The sequence below is a fragment of the Portunus trituberculatus genome, chromosome 40 (genome assembly GCF_017591435.1).
Source record: "Portunus trituberculatus isolate SZX2019 chromosome 40, ASM1759143v1, whole genome shotgun sequence".
Taxonomy (NCBI): domain Eukaryota; kingdom Metazoa; phylum Arthropoda; class Malacostraca; order Decapoda; family Portunidae; genus Portunus; species Portunus trituberculatus.
In genome coordinates this window covers 28,165,312-28,190,311 of record NC_059294.1, presented here as the reverse complement: position 1 = coordinate 28,190,311, position 25,000 = coordinate 28,165,312, and the positions used below count along the sequence as shown (strand labels likewise).

The following is a 25,000-nucleotide window of genomic DNA, read 5'->3' as shown; positions in this document are numbered from 1 at the left end:
AATTAAAGTGTTCATAAGAAACTTCGTCTAAGGCTGAGGAAACTTATAGTCAGTCACTGCATTATACTGACCCAGGACGTATTGAGAGAGAGGAACACACTGACCTCAATACTTTCCCAGTAAAACCTGCCTTACGTCAACAAAAATCCGTATCATTTCACCTATCTTATCACTGAATATACAAAACAAAGCACTTTTCTCGCATTAAAAAAAAAAAATCTTCTATACACATTCACATATCAATACCATTTTTTTCACATTCCACTTATCCTTCACTCCAGATCACGCCAGACACCTTACATACACCATCACAGAGAAATACCACCATATCTCTCCCTCATTACTATCTCCATCCACCGCCCATCGCTCCCCATCACCCTGCTACATCTGCCTCATCTCTCGTCACTCTACCTCTCCATTTCTTGCCCACGTTCTTTGCTTTTACTCTGTTTTGCCCGCAGGAATGTGAGAGAAAGATGGATTTTTGGTTTATAGTGAGAGAGAGAGAGAGAGAGAGAGAGAGAGAGAGAGAGAGAGAGAGAAATAACCAGACAGTAAATAATTGAGCAGGGCCATCTGAAACACACCTCGCTTTCCTCTCGCTATTTCTCGCCATTCCTCGCCAAAAATGAGACCCAGGTGAAGGGAGGCGACCATTGTCTCAACGCCACCCGAACCACAACGAGACTACGCGGTGTTTTCCTTTTCATTGGCGTTGTGTTTGATGCAATTACGCCTCAGTCCAATCTCCATTAATTTATTTTGATTACTCGTTCGCTATCGACACACACATACACACACACACACACACACACATACACACACACATATATATATATATATATATATATATATATATATATATATATATATATATATATATATATATATATATATATATATATATATATATATATATATATATATATATATATATATATATATATATATATATATATATATATATATATATATATATATATATATATATATATATATATATATATATATATATATATATATATATATATATATATATATATATATATATATATATATATATATATATATATATATATATATATATATATATATATATATATATATATATATATATATATATATATATATATATATATATATATATATATATATATATATATATATATATATATATATATATATATATATATATATATATATATATATATATATATATATATATATATATATATATATATATATATATATATATATATATATATATATATATATATATATATATATATATATATATATATATATATATATATATATATATATATATATATATATATATATATATATATATATATAGAGAGAGAGAGAGAGAGAGAGAGAGAGAGAGAGAGAGAGAGAGAGAGAAATGGAAGAAAGCCACAAAAGATATCGAAAATATATATCTAATCTATCTCTCTCTCTCTCTCTCTCTCTCTCTCTCTCTCTCTCTCTCTCTCTCTCTCTCTCTCTCTCTCTCTCTCTCACTATATACCATTTTCCTTGCAGTCTAAACTTTCACATAAATTAATTACCCAGCGCACAGGTGAGGCCCAAGCTACGCAGTACATTAATTAGAGGCAGGGGAGGGAACACAGCCAGCCAGGGGAAAGAAACACAGGCCACTGAATAACACACCTCGCCGAGAAAAGGGAGGAAAATCAGAGGAAAGAAAGAAAAATGGCCCTCTCTTGTATCTATCTGTTATTCTCTCTCTCTCTCTCTCTCTCTCTCTCTCTCTCTCTCTCTCTCTCTCTCTGTGTGTGTGTGTGTGTGTGTGTGTGTGTGTGTGTGTGTGTGTGTGTGTGTGTGTGTGTGTGTGTGTGTGTGTTATTTGCTGCTTCATATTCAATTCAAAATTCAAACACTTAATTGAAATTTTCTTTTGTTTTATTTTTTGTCGTTATGAAAAAAACAAAGAATATAAAAAGAGAAAATACATAATAGAAATTTTTAGCGTGAATGTTTCTTTTCATATGTATTTATCTCTCTCTCTCTCTCTCTCTCTCTCTCTCTCTCTCTCTCTCTCTCTCTCTCTCTCTCCCTATACATCCATTATTCCCTGCCTGTGTGTCTTCCTAAAACAAATCGGGGTAGAAATCTCTGTACATTCATCTTGACTCTCCCTCTAAATTTATATTTCTCTCCCTCTCCCTGCCCCTCTCCCTCTCCCTCTCCCTCTCTCTCTCTCTGAAAACACGTCATGCTCCTAAATGCAGCACTAAGAACAATGTTGCCAGGTATTACAAGGAAACCCAAACACTTTACAAGGGTGACGAAGACAAGGTAACGTGATGCTGGCATGAAGGTGGTGGTAGTGGTGGTGGTGGTGGTTGTGGTGTGGAATTTCCTTTATTTTTGTGTATTGTTATTTTGGGGGGAGCGATATATCTTTGTATGAAGAAAGAGCAGGTGGAGGAGGATGACGAGGAGGAGGAGGAGGAGGAGGAGGAGGAGGAGGAGGAGGAGGAGGAGGAGGAGGAGGAGGAGGAGGAGGAGGAGGAGGAGGTGTGGATATAATGTGGGATATTTTGTGGATATTTGTAGAGAGAGAGAGAGAGAGAGAGAGAGAGAGAGAGAGAGAGAGAGAGAGAGAGAGAGAGAGAGAGAGTTCAGATCAGCATTCCCTTTCCCTGCATTTTTTTCCCGTATCTCTCTCTCTCTCTCTCTCTCTCTCTCTCTCTCTCTCTCTCTCTCACCCACCCACACACACACACACACACACACACACACACACACACACACACAGACACACACACACACACCCGCACCCCCCTCCCCTCTACACGCACATATAAACTTTTTTTCTTGTTCATTTGATTATACATAGGTTTTACATCTTTAGTGTGTGTGTGTGTGTGTGTGTGTGTGTGTGTGTGTGTGTGTGTGTGTGTGTGTGTGTGTGTGTGTGTGTGTGTGTGTGTGTGTGTGTGTGTGTGTGTGTGTGTGTGTGTGTGTGTGTGTGTGTGTGTACAACGAGCAGTTTATTTATGTGTCTATTTGTCGCCGCGTCACAAGCAACAGGTGTAGGTAATTATAGTCCCAGCCATTCACTTCCTCGGCACTCACACACACACACACACACACACACACACACACACACACACACACACACACACACACACACACACACACACACATTTACCTGTGCACCAGAGAGAGAGAGAGAGAGAGAGAGAGAGAGAGAGAGAGAGAGAGAGAGAGAGAGAGAGAGAGAGAGAGAGAGAGAGAGAGAGAGAGAGAGAGAGAGAGAGAGAGAGAGAGAGAGAGAGAGAGAGAGATTGTATACGGAAGCCACTGAGTCCACAAACATTTATCTCTCACGGTGTCGCTCACAGCTTGTTGGGTTTTTTTTTCATGTTTTCTCTTTTTTTCCTTTCGGTTTTTGGTTAAGTAATACCGTGATTCGTCGTGCGTCGTGGCAGTGCTGAGATGCTCAAGGGCGGCCCCATCCTCTCTATCGTCCCTTCCTTCCTCCTCCTCCTCCTCCTCCTCCTCCTCTTTATCTCTCCTTGCCGAGGGGCCAGAAACGACCTTGCCAAATCTTTAAGTGTATAATTTGCCGTTTGTAATTTTGTTTATCGACTTGGTGTTTTCTCTTCATCTCTCTTCCTTATGTCGTGAACACTATTCTGTCAATGGGGGCAGGGTGGTGGTGGTGGTGGTGGTGGTTTGTGGTGGTGGTGGTGGTGGTGGTGAAGGGAGAGGGAGCTAATATTATCCTGGTGATGCTGACAGGTGGAGGTGGGCAAGGCAACCTTATGCGTGCGCACGAACGTATGGGTAGGAGCACACACGCACGCACCTAAACAAGCACAAATACAGGCACACACACACATGAGCACGCACCAGACTCCACACACACACACATACACACACACACACACATACACACACACTTTAACGACCACCTAACCAATGAGTGCTCATCGTTCATATGTGGGACTCGAGTCGAATGAAAACTTGTCATTACAAATTCGCTCTGTGCAAGTGTTGGCCGCATCCCAGCCTAAGGTGCGCGTGGGGCTTGGGGCACCTTGGCGCGCGAGGTATGGCTGACGAGCAGGTCACTTGGCAGCCTCACACTGACCTGTCAGTAACGCTCAGTAGGCCAAACAACCATGGGTGGTGTTAGTAAGGACAGCGTGGCGGGCGGGTCACTACCGAGCCGCGAACACTAAACTCCAACAAGTCACAAGGATGCAGGTTAAGAAGGGTCGCTAAGGCTCGTCTAAGATTCACTACTGCATCTGACCTGACCCCACCGAGGTCATGTGCGAGGGGCAAGGGTTCAGAGTTCTTACAACACACAGTGGCATCGGGTCCTGTCCCAGACTGGGATTTATAGAGGACCGGCAGCTCACTCACCCTCGGAGCTCACAAAGAGGCCAAGGTCTTCCACGATCTTTCCCTTCACCTCGCCGCCTCCTTCGATGACGGGGGCAGGCTCGTCTTCCTCACCAGGTGTCTTGTCTTTCTGGTCTTCCTCTTCTTCGTCGTCTGTGTCTCCGTAGTGCAGGTCCTTCTCTTTCTTTCTGTCCTTGACACGTTGCAGGAACTCTTCCACCACCAGCTCCCTCTGTGTGGGCGGCGTCGCCTCGCGATGAATCTCTCGCTTGGGTCGACTCACTTTAATGATTTTCTTTTCTTTGCGGTCAATGCGATTTTCCAGCGCTTCCCAGAACTCTCGCAGAAGCTGCTGCCTCATCTTTTCGTGTTCACTGACGGGTGGCGGCTCGTCCAGCAGGCGTTTGGGTGCCCCGCAAGGGATCGGCTTGAAGTAGTTTAGAAACCTTTCCTCAGCCTCCAGCATCTCACGAGTGGGAGGAACGCGGAGCTTCCCTTCATTTTCTTCATCAGTTTCGACTTCCTTCTTATGCTTGGCTTTGGGTGTGCCCTGGAAGTATGCCATGTAGCGTTTTTCTGCCTCCAGCTGCTGAGAGTCAGGCTTGTCTACTGACTTTTCAGTTTCATCATCTGGACGCCGCTTGGGGCGTGGCGGCCCTGACGAAAAATAGCGCAGGTAGCGACGCTCTGCTTCAAGCTGTTCTGAGTCAGGCTCCGAAGTCACGGAGGTGGGTCGTGAGAGTGGGCGTGAGCGTGGAGGGCCAGAATTGAAATACGAAAGATACCGACGCTCAGCCTCCAGCTGCACTGGATCAGGCTCCACAGATGAGCGTGATCCAGGTGAGGACTGGCGACGTGGCCGCGGAGGAGCAGCGTTAAAGTAGGACAAATATCGGCGCTCAGCTTCAATCTGAGCGGAGTCAAGTTCGGGAGGTTCCTGGGAGCGAGCTGAGCGAGGCCTCGGGGGACCGGGGTTGAAATAAGACATATATCGCCTCTGAGCGGCCAGCTGAACCTCATCTGGCTCGGTGCTTTTGTATACTTCCTCCCGCGTGAGAGAAGAGCCCCGTGGAGGACTCAGAAAGTGGCAATAGTACCGCCGCTGCGCCTCCAGCTGCTGCAGGTCAGGAGTCTTTGGCTCCCTGGACGTGCTGCGTGTTCGCTGCTGTTTGTAGGGCGGCTCCTGGAAGTAGGAGAGGTAGCGACGCTCGCCTAAAACTAACTCAGGGTCGCGCTCGTCCAGCGGTGTGCGAGGGCGAGGAGGCGGGGGAGGAGGCGATGCTGAACGCCCAGACTTCAGCTTGGCAGACGGATATTTAGCAGACCGCACAATTTCCTCTCTACTAATGTTTTCATCGGACTCTTGCCGCACCATATGTGACACTCGTTGGCCCTCACTGGTTTCACTCGAGCCATTGACTTGCGGAGCAACCTTTAGCTCCATGGTGGTGGACAGCTCGCTCAGATCTTTACTGCCGCGGTCAAGACGAGCGAAAAAGAGCCACTCAGCGAGGCCTTGTGCCTGCAGCCGGTGAGACTCGTAAGAACCAACGAAACTGGCTGACAGGGGCCGGGCTGCCCCGCTAGATGAGGGACAAACCTGCTTTTCGGCGACGGTGCGGCCACTGCTAGGGGCCTTGGACTGGCCGGGAGGGGACGTTGTGGCAGCAGGTGGAGCGTGGTGCTCAGCAGAAGAAAATACAGGTGGCGTGGACTGCGGCCCCCAGGTGAGTGGCCTCTGAGGGCGACTTTTGCGGTACGATACTTCTCTCTCCGTTGAGGAGCCAGAGTGGGTAGCAGACGGCTGGCACGGGTACGGCGACTCGGCCGTGGCGATGCCACGATCAGCACTGGCAGGGGCTGGCGCTGGGTGCCAGGCACGTGGGGGAGACCTCGGGGACACAGGTGGTGGGGGAAGCGGGGGTTGGACGAGGGGCTGCGAGGTCGTCGAAACGTCACATCTATCTCTGCCGGACAGGCTGAGGGAGGCGTCAGTGCAGGAGAGAAGGCCTGAAGGGCTCGAGCTCCTTTTGTTATCGTCGTATGAACGCCGCTGTTGGTAAAGCAGATGGAGCTCCCACAGGCGGCCGCACGTTCTCAAGTCATCACCCACACCCTGGCCACCACCAGCCACGGGGGAGCTGCGGTGATCTCTTGTGTGTACGGATTTGTTTGACATTGTGCGAGTGTTACTGCTACTTGACACTACCTCGGCACTAGCACGCACGTGAGGGGGAGGAGGGAGGGGAGGTGGAGGAGGGATCATAGAAGAGGAAGAGGGTGTAGGAAGGGTGGCAAGATGAGATGGAGGAGGAGGGTTCTCGCTAAGCGAGAGTGGAGAATAAGGGACCGTAGAGGGATTCACAGAAGAAGTCTGGATTAGAGGGGGAGGAGAGGGGGAGGAGGAGGAGGAGGAGGAGGAGAGGATGAAGAAACTGGAGCAGGCAATGAAGTGGCTGGAGGATGAGAAGTCATAGAAACAGGAATCGCAGTGAGAGAAGAAATAGGATGACAAGAAACTGCAGAAGGTGAAGAGGATGGAGGAGGAGGAACAGAAGGAGGAAACGAGGTAGGTGGAGGAGGACGTGCAGGAGGAGGAGGAGATGGAGGAGAAGGGGGGCGTGCAGGAGGAGAAAATGAGGATGATGGAGGAGGAATAAGAGGAGCAGAAGACAGAGATGATGATGGAGGAGGATGAGTCACAGGAGGAGACGACGGAGGTGGAGGAGGACGTGAAGGACAAGAGGATTGAATAGAAGAATAGAGTGGAGGAGGGGAAGACATGGGTGGAGTAGGACAAGCAGGAAGAGAAGAGGATGGAGAAGGAAGAAGAGGAGGAGGAGAAGAGGATGGAGAAGAAAGAACCACAGGAGAAGAGGATATAAGAGAAACTGCAGAAGATTGTAGAGGAGCAACAGGAGGCGGAGAAGAAGAAGAAGAAGATGGAAGAAGAGGAGGAGGGAAGTGTACAAGAGGAATTTCAGGAGGACGAGATGAGGGTGGAAGAGCTACAGAGGAAGAGGGTAGAGGAGAAGATGGTGGTGCATGGGAAATCGCAGTAAAAGAGGCTGGAGAAGGACATGTAGGAGGAAGAGAAGACGATGAAGGAGAATCCACAGAAGGACAAGATGGTGATGAAAGAACTGCAGGAGGAGGAGAAGAAAGGGTAGGAGAAGGAAGTGGAGGAGGAGATAAGGGAAGGGGAGTGGCAGGGGCAGATGAGGGCGGAGGAGATGCGGGAGATGTGTGGGGAGAAGTGGTGGAAGGAGATGAAGGAGCAGGAATCGTTGGAGAAGACAAGGGAGGAGAAGTGGTGGGAAGAGATGAGGGAGGAGGCGATGAAGGAAGAGGAATAGTAGGAGGAGAAGTGGTTGGAAGAGGATCAGGAGAAGGAGTCTTAGAGGGAGAGAAATACTGAGGCTGAGGAGTAGAATTTTGAGGGGAAGGAGTGGGAGTAGAGGGAGGAGTCGTCGGAACAGGTGGAGGAGAAGAGGGTGAAGATGGGGGAGTTGGAGGAGGAGGAGGAGCATAAGGAGGAGCAGTTTCAGTAGGATGGTCACCCCGTGGGGCAGCGGATGGAGCCGGAGGGGTTAGTTCCACACTGGCCTTACCCTGTTCCGCGAGGCCCCGCGGCGACGACTCGGGCGGCGACAGCTGGCCGATGGGCGTCCAGGTGCCGCGGAGAGTCTTGTCCTGCTCCGCCGCCTGCTTGAACACAACCTCAGTATCGGTGACGTAACCACGGTCTTCAGCAACTTGGTAAGGAAGCTTTGTCTTCAGCGGGGGTTGTCTGTTGCGGCCATTGGGACGCCTGCCCCCAGGGTCGCTCTGGTAGCCTTCCTCAGCAGCCTGGGCGTCGGCAGATAGCCTCCTGAATGCGGACCGCGGAACAGGAGGCTTCCCAGTGGGGACTTTAATCACTGGGGCGAAGGATGGGTAAACATTGGCCCTGATCTTAGTTATGGTGCCTGATGACCTACCCACTACGTACTCGTTACCTTTCATCTGCTTATTTTGGCTCCCGAGATGGAGCAGTGTTTGTGGCTTACGTGCCGGGGCAGCAGGTGGGCCGGGAGCCTCAACTTTTGTCTGCTGTCTGTCACTGGTGCCGCCCACCGCCCTGGCACCCGGCAAGTCAGCTTCCCCAGTGCCGGTTGCCAGGTCATCTGTGGAGACTGAACATGACGCCTGCCTATCTACACCTCCGTTCGTTTCAGATTTAGGAAATGTGGCAGTTTTATGGGTAATATCTGGAGACTGCATGACAGGGTTAAGGGAGGTATTACTAAGCTGGCTGCTGGGTTCAATAGGGGAGCCAGAAGGCACGGCAGGCAGGTGCGAAGCGTCTGTCTGAGTGGGCACAGTGTTAGCTAGGGGTGTCTTACTAGACTCCAAGGATTTGGTGTTAGTAACATTATTATCTAACCTACCGTGAGGCCACGTTAGTTGAGAATCCCAGCGCGGAGGCTGCTCCACTACCCTGCTTGGTGTCGGCTTGTAGTCCTCGAGGTCCGACAGCACGTTCTTCAACTCCGCCACAACTTTGAGAGGCATTTTGTCCTGATATTTCCTTGGCGGTATCTTAGGCTTTGCTTTCTCTTTCTGCTGGTGCATCACAGTTTTCTTCTGCAGTTCTTGGATCAGCCGTTGCTGCTGCTGGTGCAGGTGACCCAACTGCGGCTCGGCAGAAGACGGCAGCGGCAATGTTTGCTCCCTCACTGGGCCAAACGTCCATTTACTAGCATCATATTTCTTTTGTTGGTTATCTTCCATCTCAGATTCTGTCTCAGTTTCGTATTCAGTATCAGTCTGGGAAGCTGCTTCATATGTACGTACAGATCTTGCGTTGTCCGTCTGTATGCCGACAGTATTACTTTTCCTTCTTTCCTTCAAGATTGGATGTTGACTCATCTCCGGTTCAGTACCAACTTCCTTCGTCACCACACTTATTGGTGAAGTGTAAGTGTCCGCGTCACGCCTACTAGCATGAGTCTTTCCCCTAAAAGGCGGCCTGGTACTCTTCTTTGGAATTTCTTTCTCCATTTCCTCGGCAAACTTGAACATCTCTGCAGTGAGCGCCGCCAAAGCATCAATATCAACAACCTCAACCTTCTCGGGTTCAGGGCTCTTGCGAGCTGCCTGCGGAAGACTGAGGTCCTCGAGCTCATTGGTGGGGGTTACTGATCCAGGCCTTGTGGTCTCTGTCGCCACCTTTGTCTGGTTTTCTGGTGGATGGATGGGCTCTGCAGAAGCACCAACTTTCATCATCTTTTCTTGCTCTAGCATTTCTTTGAATGGGTTGACATTATCGTAAAGTGAGGGCAATTTATCGTCTTCAAATGGAGGTGTGGCGGGCGTGCTGTCTCCATAGCTGCTGGAGGAGACAGTAGTGGGCTCGCTAGGGGTGGGGAGGGAGGTTTGGTCCTCATGCACACTTTCTTGAATAACTGGAAGAAGAAGACTTCTCGGAGGACAAACTACTTTGGTGGCCTCGGGCAACGCTACAGATATCGGAGCTACAGAGGTCACTGGGATGGGAGCCACCATGCTTTCTTCAATGGAGGACACATTTCTTTCACTAATTATTAGTTGGGATGGTGTCGCAGTGGTCACCAAGACGTCCTTTTGTGATGAAGAGCACGAAGCCACCTCTTGAGACGCTGTGGTGAAAGAGAGTGATTGCAGCGGTGCAGAGGCAATGTTGGCGTCAGGAAGAGTAGTGACTTCTCTCTCGAGTGGTTGGAGACTCTCATTCTGAGTAGTACGAACAGTCTTGTTTTCTGATGTTTCTGGGACCTCTTCGTTTTCCACCACAGCAGCAGATGGAGACGTGGGGGCATTAAGATTTACTTCGTAGTGAGGAAGAGGTGGCGGCGATTCGTCCTTTCCTGCAGTCATGTTCTTTAGAAATTCAGTCCTGGCATCAATCACCTTTACGGACTTAATGGCCGAACTGGCGTCTGGTAGGGACCTACTGAGTTCCTCCACCGGTGTTGGAATCATCTTTTTCCTCCTTGGGGGCTTGACTCTTTCTGGTAATTTTGGTAAAATAGACTCTGCTCGGCTGTTGATGTCCTCTACAGCAGCTGGTAGCGGAGAGCGTACTTGCTGTGATGGTGGAGGTTGCGCCGAGGTCTCTTTAACACTCTCCTCCGACTCCTTAAGAACGACCGTTTCTTGTCGCCGAGCTTCACATGTCACCAGTATTGGACCAGGCACAATCTTCTGCTCTGACTGTTTAACAATGTTAACGCCAGTGGCTCTCTCTGCTGAGTCCAAGTCCTTACCTCGAGCATCAGAGTCAAGATCAAATCGAACTTCTTTTTTCGTGTCCTGAGTGCCATTGAGGGATCGGTTACTTCCCTTCAGACTAGACTGACTCTTCAACGCTGATCCGTTGGGTTCCTTCTTACAGCATTCAGGGTCTTCGCTTTCGCTCTCTGATGTAGTTATCAAGTCCGACTTACGATTCTTGCGTTCTTTGTACTTCTTTCTAAGGTATTTAGGTGATCCTTTTTTCAGAAACTGGGCAATGTTAAAACCTTTCTTTGTGTCCTCAGTTTTAGCCACATCTGAGATTTGAACTTGGCTAGACGTGTCTGAAGTGTCACTCTTGTCTGCCTGTGCCGTATGTGAATGGTCTGGCAAGGGCGTGTCAGATTGAGTTGAGTCCACTTTGGAGGATTCGCTGTGTTTTTCGTCTTTGGGTGTTCCAGATGCTTCAGAACTTCCACTGTCACTGCTTTTGCTCTCCTTCCGTTTTCTGATCCTCTCTGAAATCTTTTCTCTCACTCTTTCTAATTTGTTCGAGGCAGAGGGTGACCCAAGAGCCTCCCGCGTAGCCTCGTCACTGCTCACCTCAGAAGACGACTCTGTCATAACTACATCGTCTACCTTTTGCGTGGTATTGTCTGGCGGCCCATCCGGTAAAGCTTCTATGTCCTCCCTGAGATCCTCGAGCAGTTGGTTCAAGAAAGCTTCCTCAATGTCGTCCTCGATGGCAGTGTTGTCAAGGGCATCCAGAAAATCATTGAGATCATTTTCTTGGAAGCTGCGTCGCAGTTTCTCTAGCTCTCTCAAGACTCGTTCTTCGTTATAGGACTCGCGGGAAATGTAAAGCTGCACCTCCTTGGACCTGGACAATAACCGCCTCTTCACGTCCCCTTTAGGTTGCTGAATGACGGTAGTTGGAGTTGCAATGGGAGGAAGAGGAGGTTTTACTCCAGACTTCACATCACCACTCTTATCAGCTCGTGATACTTTGGGAGATGAGTTTCCATTAACAAAAGACGAGTGACTGTCTAATTTCTGTTTGTTCACGTCCTTCAAGGAAGATTCAAGAGAGGAAAGGCTTTTCTCCATCTTATCCGATATGGCGTCGCCTTCAGTTGGGTCAGCGAAGCCCGGAGGTGGAGGGGGACTAGGTGTCACTTTCCTCTTTCCCTGAGGGCTCGCCTTATCAACAGTCAGGATGGAATAGCTGGATAACAGGTGGACGGGCGAGTCTTTACCTGGGACTGGTGTGAGTCTCTCCTCATCACTGGAACACTGCCGTTTCAGCAAGAGGGTTTGTGCCGCTTGTTCAATACTCTCTAATTCGTCTATAGCGTCCTTAATACTCGTTTGCTTCTTTCGTTCGGCCACTGGTGCTACCTTGGGTGTGGCGTTGGGATCTGGAGCGGTGGGTGTTGAAAGAGGAATTTTCGCTCCACTTTGGGTGTCATCGAGATCGGAAAGACGGGAGTTAACAGAAGACAGTTCCGACATGTCCTTCGCTACTGTGTCGTCTGAACCAGCAGTTGCCGAAGAGCCCACAGTGGCTGTGGAGGCCATGGAGATGCGCCATCCTTCTGATGACCGAGGCGAGGATGGTAATGAGCCAGAAACGTCCCCGCCTTTCGATGCCCCCGCGCCCGACACACTTGAATAGTATTGCCCCATATTGGTCTCCAGTTTGGTGGCTTGAGGTGACTTGAGCAAAAAATCCTGCTCTTTTTCGCCCTCACTAGTTTCTGGTGTTGCCGCTTCTGTTTTCTTAGAAACCCAGAGGGAAATAGAATTGCTCTCTTCTTCGAACTTTTCTTCGTCAGCCAGCAGGTGTTCAACCTGCAAGTCTGGGAACTGTCGCTCTGCTTGTTCTAGTTTCTCTTCAAAGTTTGAGAAAAATGAGCCAGTTCCTGAGCTTCTGTCCTCATCAGATTGCTTCTGTAAGAACGAGTCAAAGTCGTTTAAGTCGTTTGGATATCCAGTGGAGGCGCTTTGAATTTTTTCCTTCTCAGTCACTGTTTCTCTTTTGGCGAACTGTTCTTCAGGTGCTCCTACAGTTTCTATTGGATTAATGTCTAGTTTGGTATTTCCGTCAAGTTCTGAAGGACATTCACTTGGATCTGGTATATCTGCCTGAGCCAGCGGACCATCCAAGATCAATGTATCGGTGGACGTGTCGGTCTGCGAGCTGTGGTCTGTATAGGTCCCTTCGTCGCTGCCCACAGAATGCCGAGACTCTGAATCAAGTTCGAGCCTAAACTCTGTCAATGAGTGTATGGAAGATGTGTTGTTTTCAGGACAAGTGCCTTGGTCAGCTTCCCTTTCGCTGTATTCGTCAGCGTCGTCGTTTCTCAGCAGTCGTGGATCAACACCATAAGTTTCGAGGAAGATGATAGAAGAATCGGAATCCTCTGAAGGTGAAGGAACGAACCACAGCGTCAGTCAAGACTTAACACACACCATCTACAGGTTAGTTTCGCGAGGCCAAATTCTGAGGAACGAGTGAAGGGCGAGCGGAGGGGCGGGTGGGAAGATCATGTCATTAACAACCCCCACCTGTCCCTCACCTGGAACACTCACTCAGAATTTGGCCTGATAGGTTTAACTCGTGCCCTTGAGGATGAATTATGCGTGTTAGTGTTGGTGCGGGATAGTCACCTCGGAGCGGCCTCAGACTGTTTCCAAGCTGGCCAGACTCCTCACGGCGCTTGCGACAGACGGCGATTAATCAAAATACACAAACTTGCAAATAAAAAAAGACATTATCATGCGACCAAACAACCCGTGGCGATCAAATGAGAATCTTGCTATCGCTTTCCTTTGTAATACTCCGCTTCACTCGAGTTACAGAGAAGTTAAGCTCGCCCTAATGAAGTAGAATATCTAGTCACGTTTCACAAATAAGCCCGGGACTGTCTCATGGCCAGCGAGGCGCCGCAGGAGGGAGACCTTGAGGCACACAGCACTATCTCGCTTCCTGCTGTTGAGGAAACGGAACAGCGGGATGACTCGGTGGGGGGGGGGTAAGACGAATGCGGAGGGAAACATACGAGAAAGAAAGAGAATAGAAGACTTAAGGAGAACGTAACAGATGTCTTCTTTTTCCTCTTCCTCCTCCTCCTCCTTCTTCTCCTCCTCCTCCTCCTTCTCCTCCTCCTCCTCCTCCTCCTCCTCCTCCTCCTCCTCCTCCTCCTCCTCCTCCTCCTCCTCCTCCTCCTCCTCCTCATCATCATCATCATCATCATCATCATCATCGTCATCATCATCATCCTCTTTCTCCTCCTCCCCCTCCTCCACAGAATATTGACATTCGAGCCTTAATGTATATGAGCAAGCAAAGAAAAATGTGTTGGCGTGCGCGCATTGATTTACACATTAAAGAAAGGACTGCAAGTAAATGTGTACCTGAGTGGCTAGCTGGCTGTACCGTAGCGGGAGAGAGGGACGGAGGCTGGTGTGTGTGTGTGTGTGTGTGTGTGTGTGTGTGTGTGTGTGTGTGTGTGTGTGTGTGTGTGTGTGTGTGTGTGTGTGTGTTGAGAGAGAGAGAGAGAGAGAGAGAGAGAGAGAGAGAGAGAGAGAGAGAGAGAGAGAGAGAGAGAGAGAGAGAGAGAGAGAGAGAGAGAGAGAGAGAGAGAGAGAGAGAGGCATAGACAGACAGACAGAGAGAGAGGGTGTGGCCAGATGTAATAATGCTGCAGTGTCATTTGATTGTAATGCAGGGGTGAGTGTGGCGTGCAGTTTAGAGATGTGAGGTGAGTGCATTAGTGTGGAATCAAGCTGTACTTTAATGAATATATGTGGTGTGGAAGAGAGAGTGCAATGTCCCGTGCTTGCGAGGGAACAGGAAACATTGCAGGGTGTTATATCAGTGAGGTAAATTTAAGCGTTGTGGTGTAACTCTATGGTGGTGTAAGTGTGGTGGTGACAATGGTGTTAAGAGAAGGCGAGGAAAGAGTTTAAGTGAAGGAAAGAACTAGCGAGACTTTACACTGGCCGGCACTCCTTGGAGCAACTAACACCAAAACACACTTCGCCACCAACATCTTACTTAGTGGACTGGTGATGTAGTAACCCCCCTCCCCTTCCCTCCAACCCTGTCCCTCCTCTCCCACCCTACCTGCACACTCTACACTCCCACGCTCTCACTATTACCAACACTATTACCCCACACTATTACAACCATTATCTTTCTTCCTTCCACTTCTCCATCCTACTCGAATGTCACCTCTCTTCCTTCATCTAGTAACTCTCCGGTCAATGTGTCAAATCTCTAGCCAAACAACAGAACAGCGCTCCAAATGCGAGGAATCTACAACACCAGTATAAAAAGGAAAGTAAAAAAGTAACATTAAACAGAGCTTTCTTTTCCCACAGTCATCACTTTCTCGTTCTTTCCCCACCGTCTATTACTCCTCCTCTTCTTCCTTTTCCCTCTAAGAGTTGTAAACAAAATCATGTCCACATTAAGCTATAACGCTTCCCAAGATGTTTTTATGACCGAGTGTAAAATTATAAGGGACAGCAGAGAATGAAGAAGTGTGGTACTGGTGTGAGGGCGTGTGTGAAGGAGAATCAGTGTGTGTGTGAGGGTGTAGGAATGAAGATGTGCTGTCCTTTTACAACTCATAATCTGTATATGTTCCTTTCGCTTCTCTTTCTCCTTCTCATTTGCATTCATTTTCAAGCGTCTCTCGTACATGATGCATTCCTATCATGACCAGTTAAAGGACAACAAAATGTTTACTGTTTGTTCTTTCATTGTATAAGTTTGTGTTTCCCCTCCTCCTCCTCCTCCTCCTCCTCCTCCTCCTCCTCCTCCTCCTCCTCCTCTATTTTTTTTCTTAACATTTTTTTTTCCGTTTGCTTCTTCCTCAAGTCCAAAAAGTTTAGCAGTGAAGCTGGAATAAATCTCCCACGTGTGCGATGCAGAAGTTTCCTTTCTTGCCGTCCCACAAAAATGTCCAGATTTATTCCTTTCTTTTCTGCCTGAAGTGTGACACAGAGGAACGGTTCAGTAGGAAGGGAAATTGATTGCTTTTCTATCCTATTATTTATGGGTGAGGTGGTGTTTCATACAAGAACTAATTGCCTAGGGTAGACCTGCTGGGTTCTTGCTACCACCCCTATTTCCTTTTTTTTCATATGTTTTTAAAGTTGCTGTATTTCTAAACCCAGCGGTAGAGTCGAGGATAACATTCCCTCTCAAGCTAATTAACTGACACCACATGATAACCTTCATAATTAATGTACTAGTAAATAAAGTAATGAATAAAACACCGTAAATAGATATATTCGTAAACAAATGAATAAATAAATAGATAAGTGAACTAATACACATACATATGAATGAGTTGGCGGCAGAATGAATGAATAAATGAATGAATAGATATAAGGAAGCGACGGAGGAAAGGATGAAATCATGGACGGCAGTGGATGAGGGATGGAAGGAGGGACCGAGTGGATGGATGGAGGCGTGACTGGAGGTGTGGGTGGAAGCAAGGGCGGCGTGAATGGTGGTGTGGGCGGTAGTGGTGTTTACCTAAAGCCACAAACATCGGGAGTTATGACGGCACGGGAGGGGTTGACGTCATTAGGTAAAAGAGAAGGGAGGAAAAAAGTAGGATGAGGAAGAGGAAGTAAGGAGAAAAGGGTGAGGCGAAGGGAGGGTATGTAAAAGGGGATGAAGTAACTAGATGAATTAGTGGAAGAAGGAGAAGATGTAGGAGGAAGATCAATTACGGGAAGTGAGAGAAGGAATAGAAGGAAGAAAGGAAGAAGGAAAGGAGATGAATAAAAATGAAGAAAAGGGTGAAAAAGGAAGAGAAATAAAGGGAAAAAAGAATAAAAAGGAAGAAAAAAGACTGAAGGATGGTAGATGAATAAAGGAAGGGAAAAACTGTAGGAATAAAAACGAAGGATAGGAAGATAGGGAGAAGGAGGGAGGAAATAAAGTGGTGAGGGGAATAATGGAAGGAAGGAGGAGAGATAAGGGGTGAGGGAAGGGAGGGAGGGAGGTGGGTGAGGGAGATAACGGAGGGAGGAAGAGTGGGAGGTGCTAGGGTGATGGTTGGAGTACGTCACCATCTCTGACAAGACTAGTGACGTCATTCTCCGAAGTGTGGGAGTCGCCCGCTGCCACACGCTTCCTGTCTCTCTTTTCTTTTTCATTGCGTTTAGTTTCCTTCCTAAAATGTCCTGCTCATTACTTTGCTCCTTTCTTATTCATATGTTTTTTCTTATCATTATTTACGTGATGTTATTTTGTTGCTTCACACTTTTAATTCGTATTCATTTATTCTATTTCTTGTATTTCTTTCTTATTAACCCTTTCAGTATCATGCCGTGTTTTCATATTTATTCTGCTTACTATTTGATGATTTTATACAGCTTCAGAAACTTGTGTGTGGGGTTAAAATAGTGAGGACTGTGGCCATTAATCTTCTGACCTCCGTAGAGCTTTCCTAATGTCAATAAAATGGTCTAATCGGACACAAATCCCAAGGTAAACATGTGCCCCAGTACTGAAAGACTTAATTGTGTACCTTTTTGCGTTTAATCTTTCAATATATCAATTTCACTACTAATCCATTTTCGTTATTTTTCATTTAAGTTTCGCTGTTCTTTCTTACAAACATTTCGTACAATCCTTATTCTTCATATACAAAGTCACTTACGCTTCACCTTATTTGCTTCCTCTCACCATCATAAATTGTTAACCTTTACTGATATTCTTGATTTGTCTTTCATGAGTCTTGCTTCCATCAATTCCTCGTTTTGTTTATCCTCATTAATCTCTCAATCCTGCCACCACCATTCCTTTCTCTCCAGTCCACTGATCGCTTCCACATCCATGTAACTAAACAACGAGCAATAATATCAATTAACAACAGAACAAAAGCAGAACACAAAGGGGAATTAAACTTCAAATCACGGAACAAAGGAACAAGGAATCAATCACGTGGACTTTGTTTATATAAGCTGGCTTTGTTTAGTTTCACGCTGGCAAGATTAATAGAAAAGAAACACCGAGAGCAAGTGAGAAAGCGTAGGAAGTAAGAAGTAAATAAGACTGAATGAGAGGAAGCAAATGAAACGAGTTAAAAATTGGTCGTTTAGTATATGAATAAGAAAAATCCTAAAAAAAAAAAGAGAAGAATTTAGAGTTAAAAAGCAAATCAATAAAAAATATAGTTAGGAGCAAAATGAAGTAAGAAAGGAATTGAGGATACCGAAGAGAAGAAATAGTTGAACAAGATCAAGGAAATCCAAATGAAAATCCACTAAAATTCTGCGAGTAAAAAATCAACTGAAGAATAAGACAAATATGAACAATAGCAAGATGAGTGAAGAATAGAACTAAGAGTAGCAGAGTCACCTAAAACGGAAATAAACAATAATTGAATGAGTCAAAGTAAAGCTAAGAGTCAAGACCATACAAAACAAAGACAATTGAACAGAAAATGGACGAATATAAAACAAAAACTAGAAATAAAACAGAAAACGAATTACAGAAACTGGTGAAAAAAAAATAAAACAGTTACAACAAAGACGAATAAGACTTAAAAAATAGGAAGACAGTAAATGACAAAATAGGAACAACAGCAGAGTAAACAAAAACCAGGTGAGAGTAAGATTCACCTACGACGGACAGAGTAGAGACGCGGCAGAGAGGGTGATGATAAGGTCGGGACGCGAGGAGAGGTAAACTGGTCGTGTCCCGTGTGGCGTTGAAGATGACTTGGTATTAAGATTTCCGGCAAAGGTAAGAAGTCTTCCTCCTGCTCTCCTTGCTTTCCCTCCTCCTCCTCCTCCTCCTCCTCCTCCTCCTCCTCCTCCCTTCTCTTCCTAATTAGCCGTTTCCCAGGTAGCACAAAACCAGGTAAGAAGCAGTGTAGTTATCTCTCTCTCTCTCTCTCTCTCTCTCTCTCTCTCTCTCTCTCTCTCTCTCTCTCTCTCTCTCTCTCTCTCTCTCTCTCTCTCTCTCTCTGTTTTTTCTTTGTTTCTTTCCTTTCCGTCAGATTTTTTCTTCCTTCCTAATTGATGTTTTTCTTTTTTCCTGGCTATTATTTCTTCGTCCTTGTCCTCTTTATCCTCCTCCTTCACTTCCTCATCGTCTTCCACTCCTCTCCCTCCTGCATAATCTGTCTTTTTCCTCGTCCTTCGCCAGCTAGTCGCCACTCATCCTCGGTTCCCCGACCCATAGCCCCTTCACCCAACTCTCCTCCCTTGTTTTCGTGGCTCCTGTCTTTATTAATCACTCCCCATCGTCTTTTCCGCAGTTAATTCCTATTCATTTGTCCCTTTCACTCAATTTTTCTTTCTTTCGACTTTTTTTCTCCTCTATCTTCAATTCTCTTCTTCCTTCTTCTCCATTTTGTCGTTCACATGCAGTTATAAGAATTACCTAGTTTTTCTTTTTTTTTTTATTTCCGTATGTTTCTTTTCGTTTTCTATCATTCTTTTATTTCTTTCGTCTTCGTGTAATTTTTTTTTTTTTACTTTATCGTCTATTATTTTTCTCTCTAAGTATTTTGATTATCTGTTTGTTTTTTTCCCATTTTCATATCCGTCGTTCTGTCTTTCCAATTCTCCTTCCTTCTTCTCCTCCTCCCCTTCATTCTTCCCCTCTGAACTCTATTTAGCCCATTACTTCTTTGAGTTCCAAATATCCGCTCTCCTTCTTCTTCTTCCTCCTCTTTCTCTACCTCCCTACTTTCTTTCCTTCCCATTAACTTCGCTCTTCCTCCTCGTTCTTCCCTTGAGGAGTGTGTACCTGTTTCCCTCCCCTCCCTTCCCTCCTTTCCCTTCCCTCCTCTTCCTTTCTCTCTGCCTCGTATCCCGGCCTATCTATCCTGTGAGGGTCATTTCTCAAGCGCCAAACACATTTTATCTCAGGATCCAAACTCGTGCTGGAAACTGCAAGCTATCCATTTTCTATCTAAAGCTTTGGATTGGAGAAGGAAATATCTATGCACCGGCAGCAGAGGAATGAATCATGAAGCGATGCGTGACTCAGTTGTAGATGGGAATAACTCGTGGGGGAACCATTCAGGACTGGTGATGTAGCTTCTAATAATTAATGAAGCGACAGATCAAGAGTGGAGTCCAGCGAGCTAATGGTGCGAAATGTGAATGTGTGAATGTGCGCTGGCCAAGTTACGAGTCAAAGAATATTAGTGAATCAGGTTAATTCAGGGAGGATATTGTCAGGTCAGAGAGAGAGAGAGAGAGAGAGAGAGAGAGAGAGAGAGAGAGAGAGAGAGAGAGAGAGAGAGAGAGAGAGAGAGAGAGAGAGAGAGAGAGAGAGAGAGAGAGAGAGAGAGAGAGAGAGAGAGAGAGAGAGAGAGAGAATGTCACTGAGTAATGAGAGGAAAAAATAAGTGAGAAGGTAAAGAAAGAATGAAAGGAGGAGGAGAGAGAGAGTCGTAATGAGAGGATGTGCAAGAAAAAGAAGAGTAATTGATGGAATTAGAGAAAATGACAACCACAATGAGAGGAAATGGCCAAGGTGAAACAAAGAAAAATACACAAAAAAACAAAGATTCACACTAAAGAATGAGAGAGAGAGAGAGAGAGAGAGAGAGAGAGAGAGAGAGAGAGAGAGAGAGAGAGAGAGAGAGAGAGAGAGAGAGAGAGAGAGAGAGAGAGTGTAAATAAAAAAAATCTTAGTTGACAGTGACTAAGAGAGGTAAGGGAAACCAACACAAAAATGAAGAAAGAAATAGTTAGGGTGTGGAAAGAGGGAGGGAGGAAGGGAGGGAGGAAAGGAAAGGAGGAATGGAGGAAAAGGAGGGGAGGAGGAGGAAAACTGGAGGGGTGAAGGAGGAAAACCCAACCCACCTCCCTAAATGGACCCCCTTCCTTCCGATATGCAAACTATGGAGTCAAGGGGAAGGGAAGGGAGAGGAGAGGGGAGGGGGAGGGGAGGTGAGGAGGAGGAGGAGGAGGAGATGAGGGAAGGGAGAAGGAATGAGAGAAAATGGTATTGAGGAAGAGGAAGAAAGTAAAGAGGAGGGAAAGGGAAGAAGAGGGAGCAAGATAATGATATGAGGGTGTCACTGGGTATGAGAGAGAGAGAGAGAGAGAGAGAGAGAGAGAGAGAGAGAGAGAGAGTAATGTGGTCTTCCTATGCCTGGTTTTAATTTCATTGCACTCATCACGTTAAAACGACACTAGTACAATCTAAAGACCTTCAACAAGAGGGAAAATATGAGAGAGAAGCGTAGAATACAAGAAAATTTTTGCTCACTGTCATTCAAGATCCTATTATATTTTTCCCTTTGTTTTTCTACGACAGAGAATATAAGTGATCATTTTAGCTCATTCATTAATCTCTTCATTCATTTATATTTCATATTCGTCTGTCTCTTCAACACGAACGAAAAGAGAAGGGACAAACTAAACATTCTAAATAGACTCTATAGACAAACAGCAACCTCTACAACCATATGTGTATTATTTTCTCCTTTCCATTTCACTCTGCACCAAATTAATTAAACTCTACCAAACAGCAAAGCATCAAGTAATTTTATGTTTTAACCACAAATTCTTTCAAATAAAACTTCAAACCTTACAATCCAACACATCAGCTTTACCACCACCAACCTACACTCAACACTCATGCATTACTCCACAAACACGCTCGTCACTCCTGCGTTAGAATCACCCTCGCCACTGTTCCTCTCGCAGCACTGGAAACTCATAAGACAACAGCCTCTACAACGGCGTGTCTGTTTTTTTCTTCGATTTCACTCTGCACTACTTAAATCGAACTCTACCAAACAGCAAAGCATCAAGTAATTTTATGTTTTAACCACAAATTCTCTCAGATAATACTTCAAACCTTAAGAGTCCGACACAAGAGAATCACCACCACCTGCCTACACACTCAACACTCATGCATCACTCCACAAACACGCTAGAATCACCCTCGCCACTGTCCCTCTCGTAGCACTGGAAACTCGTAAGACGACAGCCTCTACAACCAAATGTGCTTTTTTCTTTCTATTCCACTCTGCACCACTTTAATTAAACTCTACCAAACAGAAAAGCATCAAGTAATTATATGTTTTAACCACAAATTCTTTTAAATAAAGCTTCAAATCTTAGAGTTCGACACACGAGCATTTTTTTCTATTTTTTATGTAGGGAAGAGGGCCAGAAAAGGGCAAAAAAAAAAAAAAAGGATCAAAAGGAGACCACCACAAAGCTCAACACAACACCCACGACACTCCTGCGTTAGAATCACCCTCACCACAGTCCCTTTAGCAGCCTTGGACCCTTGAGCCCCTTTATAATCTCGCTTTCTATTATATCTTCCCTTTACTTCCTCGTCACCGCCGCAGTGTCAGGCCGGCAGCTGCTATTACCATCACTGCTCGCCATAAAATCACCACCACCACCAGCACTACCACGGCCACCACCACCACTACTGCCGCTATCAGAGCAAGCCGAATATAGCTATTATCATTGGCCAGTCAGGATGTCACTAACGCCACTGTTGTCAAAGGGATATAACGTTATGGCTCCCACAACGCTACATTGCTAACGTTATGTCTGTGTGTGTTTCCCTCTTTGTCTCTGTCTCTGTCTCTCTGTTTGTCTATCTCTGTGCCTCTCTGTTTCTCTTTTCTCTTACTTTGTTTATGTCGGTCTGTTTCTGTTGCTCTCTCTGTTTCTCTTTCACTCTCTCTCTCTTGATCAGTAATTAATAAGCCGGTAATGTAACGCGAGGCTTCACCATACCATAATTTCATTCACTCCATAATGCGACGCACAAATTACACACTGCATTCTATTCCTACTAAATGCTCGCCACAAAAATGACCCTATCAACCACAGCAATGAGTTTCCTATGACCCAAAAATCTCGGCAAATTCAGGTAAATTTTTCCCTCAACATTCCTTCAGAGTATGAGTAATCTTTATTAAGAAAAAAATAACACAAGTAGATTTTTCTTACCTACACTCTATACACCCATTCATTTTCAAACATAAGCACAGCGTTACCAAAACCGCACCAATCCTATGAACAAGACAGTGAAGTATTTCCCTCCACGTTTCTTCAGAGTGTGAGGTCCTAATCTTGGTAGGGTAAACATTAGTGGAACGAACGTAGTAAATTTTTCTCCCCGACGTGCGCTGAAATTTACACCACCTGCCAAATTCTGCTGTAGTTAATTAACATCCATTACCTGCACCTGCGTGTTTCATTTCCGGTTTTATGTCCCTGAAGACGTAACAGATGTGCGCTGGTTAGAGAGAGAGAGAGAGAGAGAGAGAGAGAGAGAGAGAGAGAGAGAGAGAGAGAGAGAGAGAGAGAGAGAGAGAGAGAGAGAGAGAGAGAGAGAGAGAGAGAGAGAGAGAGAGAGAGAGAGAGAGAGAGAGAGAGAGAGAGAGAGAGAGAGAGAGAGAGAGAGAGAGAGAGAGAGAGAGAGAGAGAGAGAGAGAGAGAGAGTGTGTGTGTGTGTGTGTGTGTGTGTGTGTGTGTGTGTGTGTGTGTGTGTGTGTGTGTGTGTGTGTGTGTGTGTGTGTGTGTGTGTGTGTGTCCGCGTGCGCGAAATCGAATCAGGATACCCGACAGTGCTCGCGTACGAAGTCTACTTTGATGTGCGCCACGAAAAAGGCATCAGGAAGTATCGAAAGAATGCAAAAAGGAACACACACACACACACACACACACACACACACACACACACACACACACACACACACACAAGAGTAATTCAACAGTTATTCCACACACGAACACACATACAAACTCAAAAGCATGCCACAAATCACGATGCACAAGAAACACATCAACAATACAAAAGCAAAACAGTAAAACAAAACAGAAACACACACTTTGCAGTACACACACTCGTTCTACTCTCTAAACTTGGCTTGCAATGCACAAGCAGCATCCTCCGGCGGGTTATTTAAGGCATTAAACAAACACACACACACACACATCCAAACACGTGCTCAGAACATGACGTCAGGGCCAGGGAGGGAGTGCGGCTCATAACAAACAGAGAGACAGATCGCCACCACTCCTCGCACTACACATTAGACACTGGGCCGACCTTCCTTCCGCTCCGAGGCCCCGACGTCCACACAAGTCAACAGGAAGGTATGAGTGAGCCAAGAGAAGGAAGACACACAGGGAAAAAACAGTAAAAGCAACTTATAAGATACATTGCCTTAACCTAAAACAGACTTGTAATCACAGTAACAGCAATAATGAATGAGTGAACAAAGCTGGAATGTCGCACACGTTGATTGACACTGGACTGGTCACAGAAGCCAAATAATACACAATAACAGGACTTTTTATAATGAAAGGGAGGAAAAAAAAAATATATATCCATTTAAAAGTGAATGCGACACAACACTGCCAAGCGTTGCCACCGCCTGGAGGAAGCCTTGGTTCCCCTGCCGCTCCCCTCACCCCTCCTCCCTAACCCCTCTCCTCTCCCTCTGTCCTCCCCCTTGAGGCACAACATGTCATGAATAAAATTGAGCAAAATACTAAAAGCCTCACTGAAAGGCCGCACGGACAGCTAAATTCAGGAAATCCGGCTGAATTTAGGCACAATGCGAGGCTGGAGGGAGATACATTTTGGGGACACAAACGCCTACTTTTTACCCTTCACCAAACTCGTCCATTTCAAACCCACCACATTTTTCTCTTTAAGTGCCTCTCTCAGCCTTCACTGCCGGCTTACGTTAGCTTACAGGGCGTGCACACTAGTACCTTCAGCTCTTCATTCACTTCACCTCTCTTTCCAACATTTTCCATCTCTCCACTCTGTCTTGATCTCCATTCCCCATTTTACCAACTGAGGCAGATGGCTGGTGAAATGGAGGTCAGGACAGAGGAGGGGCGAGCGGCGGGGCGACCAAGGAAGCCTCCAGACTGAGCACAAAAAACACAGAGATAATAATGAAAGAGACACTCACCTAACTTATCGTAGTCGTTGGACCTCCCGTCGGTAAAGGAGTCGTGGACCTTCTCTACAGACCCGCCACTCTCTGCAACAAGGAAAACCAAACATTAATACCACTCAATATAAAAAAACAAGACCCAACTATACAAGTAATACCTCACAAGTACAGGTTGTGTGGCAGGACACTGTAGGTGGCCTTGCATCACCAGGAGAACACGGCTAAGAAATAATCAGTGCACAAACACCTTATGCCCAGCGGGTGATAATGGCATATGGTGTAGTTAATTAGCGAGCAGCTGGCGTGTAATGGGTTGTTAGGCACCAATAACCATATTTCATCTGCCTATCGCCAATGGTTATCACTTCAGCCATCGCCTCAAGCCAGGACTACCTCATCCATAAAGCGACACCAGGAACGAG

At 46.1% G+C, this 25,000-nt stretch overlaps 2 protein-coding genes across 38 annotated transcripts in view; both read right to left on the bottom strand.

The window, feature by feature from the left end:
* Positions 1-6,997, bottom strand: part of LOC123516086 (serine/arginine repetitive matrix protein 1-like) — a 13,869-nt gene extending 6,872 nt beyond the window's left edge. Inside the window, exon 1 of the mRNA XM_045275174.1 lies at positions 4,405-6,997. Within this exon, the coding sequence (XP_045131109.1) occupies positions 4,405-6,649 (2,245 nt within the window). The 5' untranslated portion in view covers positions 6,650-6,997. The remainder of the gene's footprint in view (positions 1-4,404) is intronic.
* LOC123516083 (titin-like) overlaps positions 1-25,000 on the bottom strand; it is a 562,881-nt gene that overhangs the window by 211,011 nt on the left and 326,870 nt on the right. For 33 of the 37 annotated variants that reach the window (XM_045275142.1, XM_045275145.1, XM_045275141.1 and 30 more), the window contains 2 exons: positions 24,594-24,665; positions 8,814-13,061 (listed from right to left, as the gene is read on the bottom strand). In XM_045275142.1, the coding sequence (XP_045131077.1) occupies positions 8,814-13,061; positions 24,594-24,665 (4,320 nt within the window). Of the gene's footprint in view, positions 1-7,994; positions 13,062-24,593; positions 24,666-25,000 lie in introns of all 37 variants that reach the window. The other 4 variants (XM_045275171.1, XM_045275168.1, XM_045275164.1 and 1 more) reach the window with 2 other exon arrangements.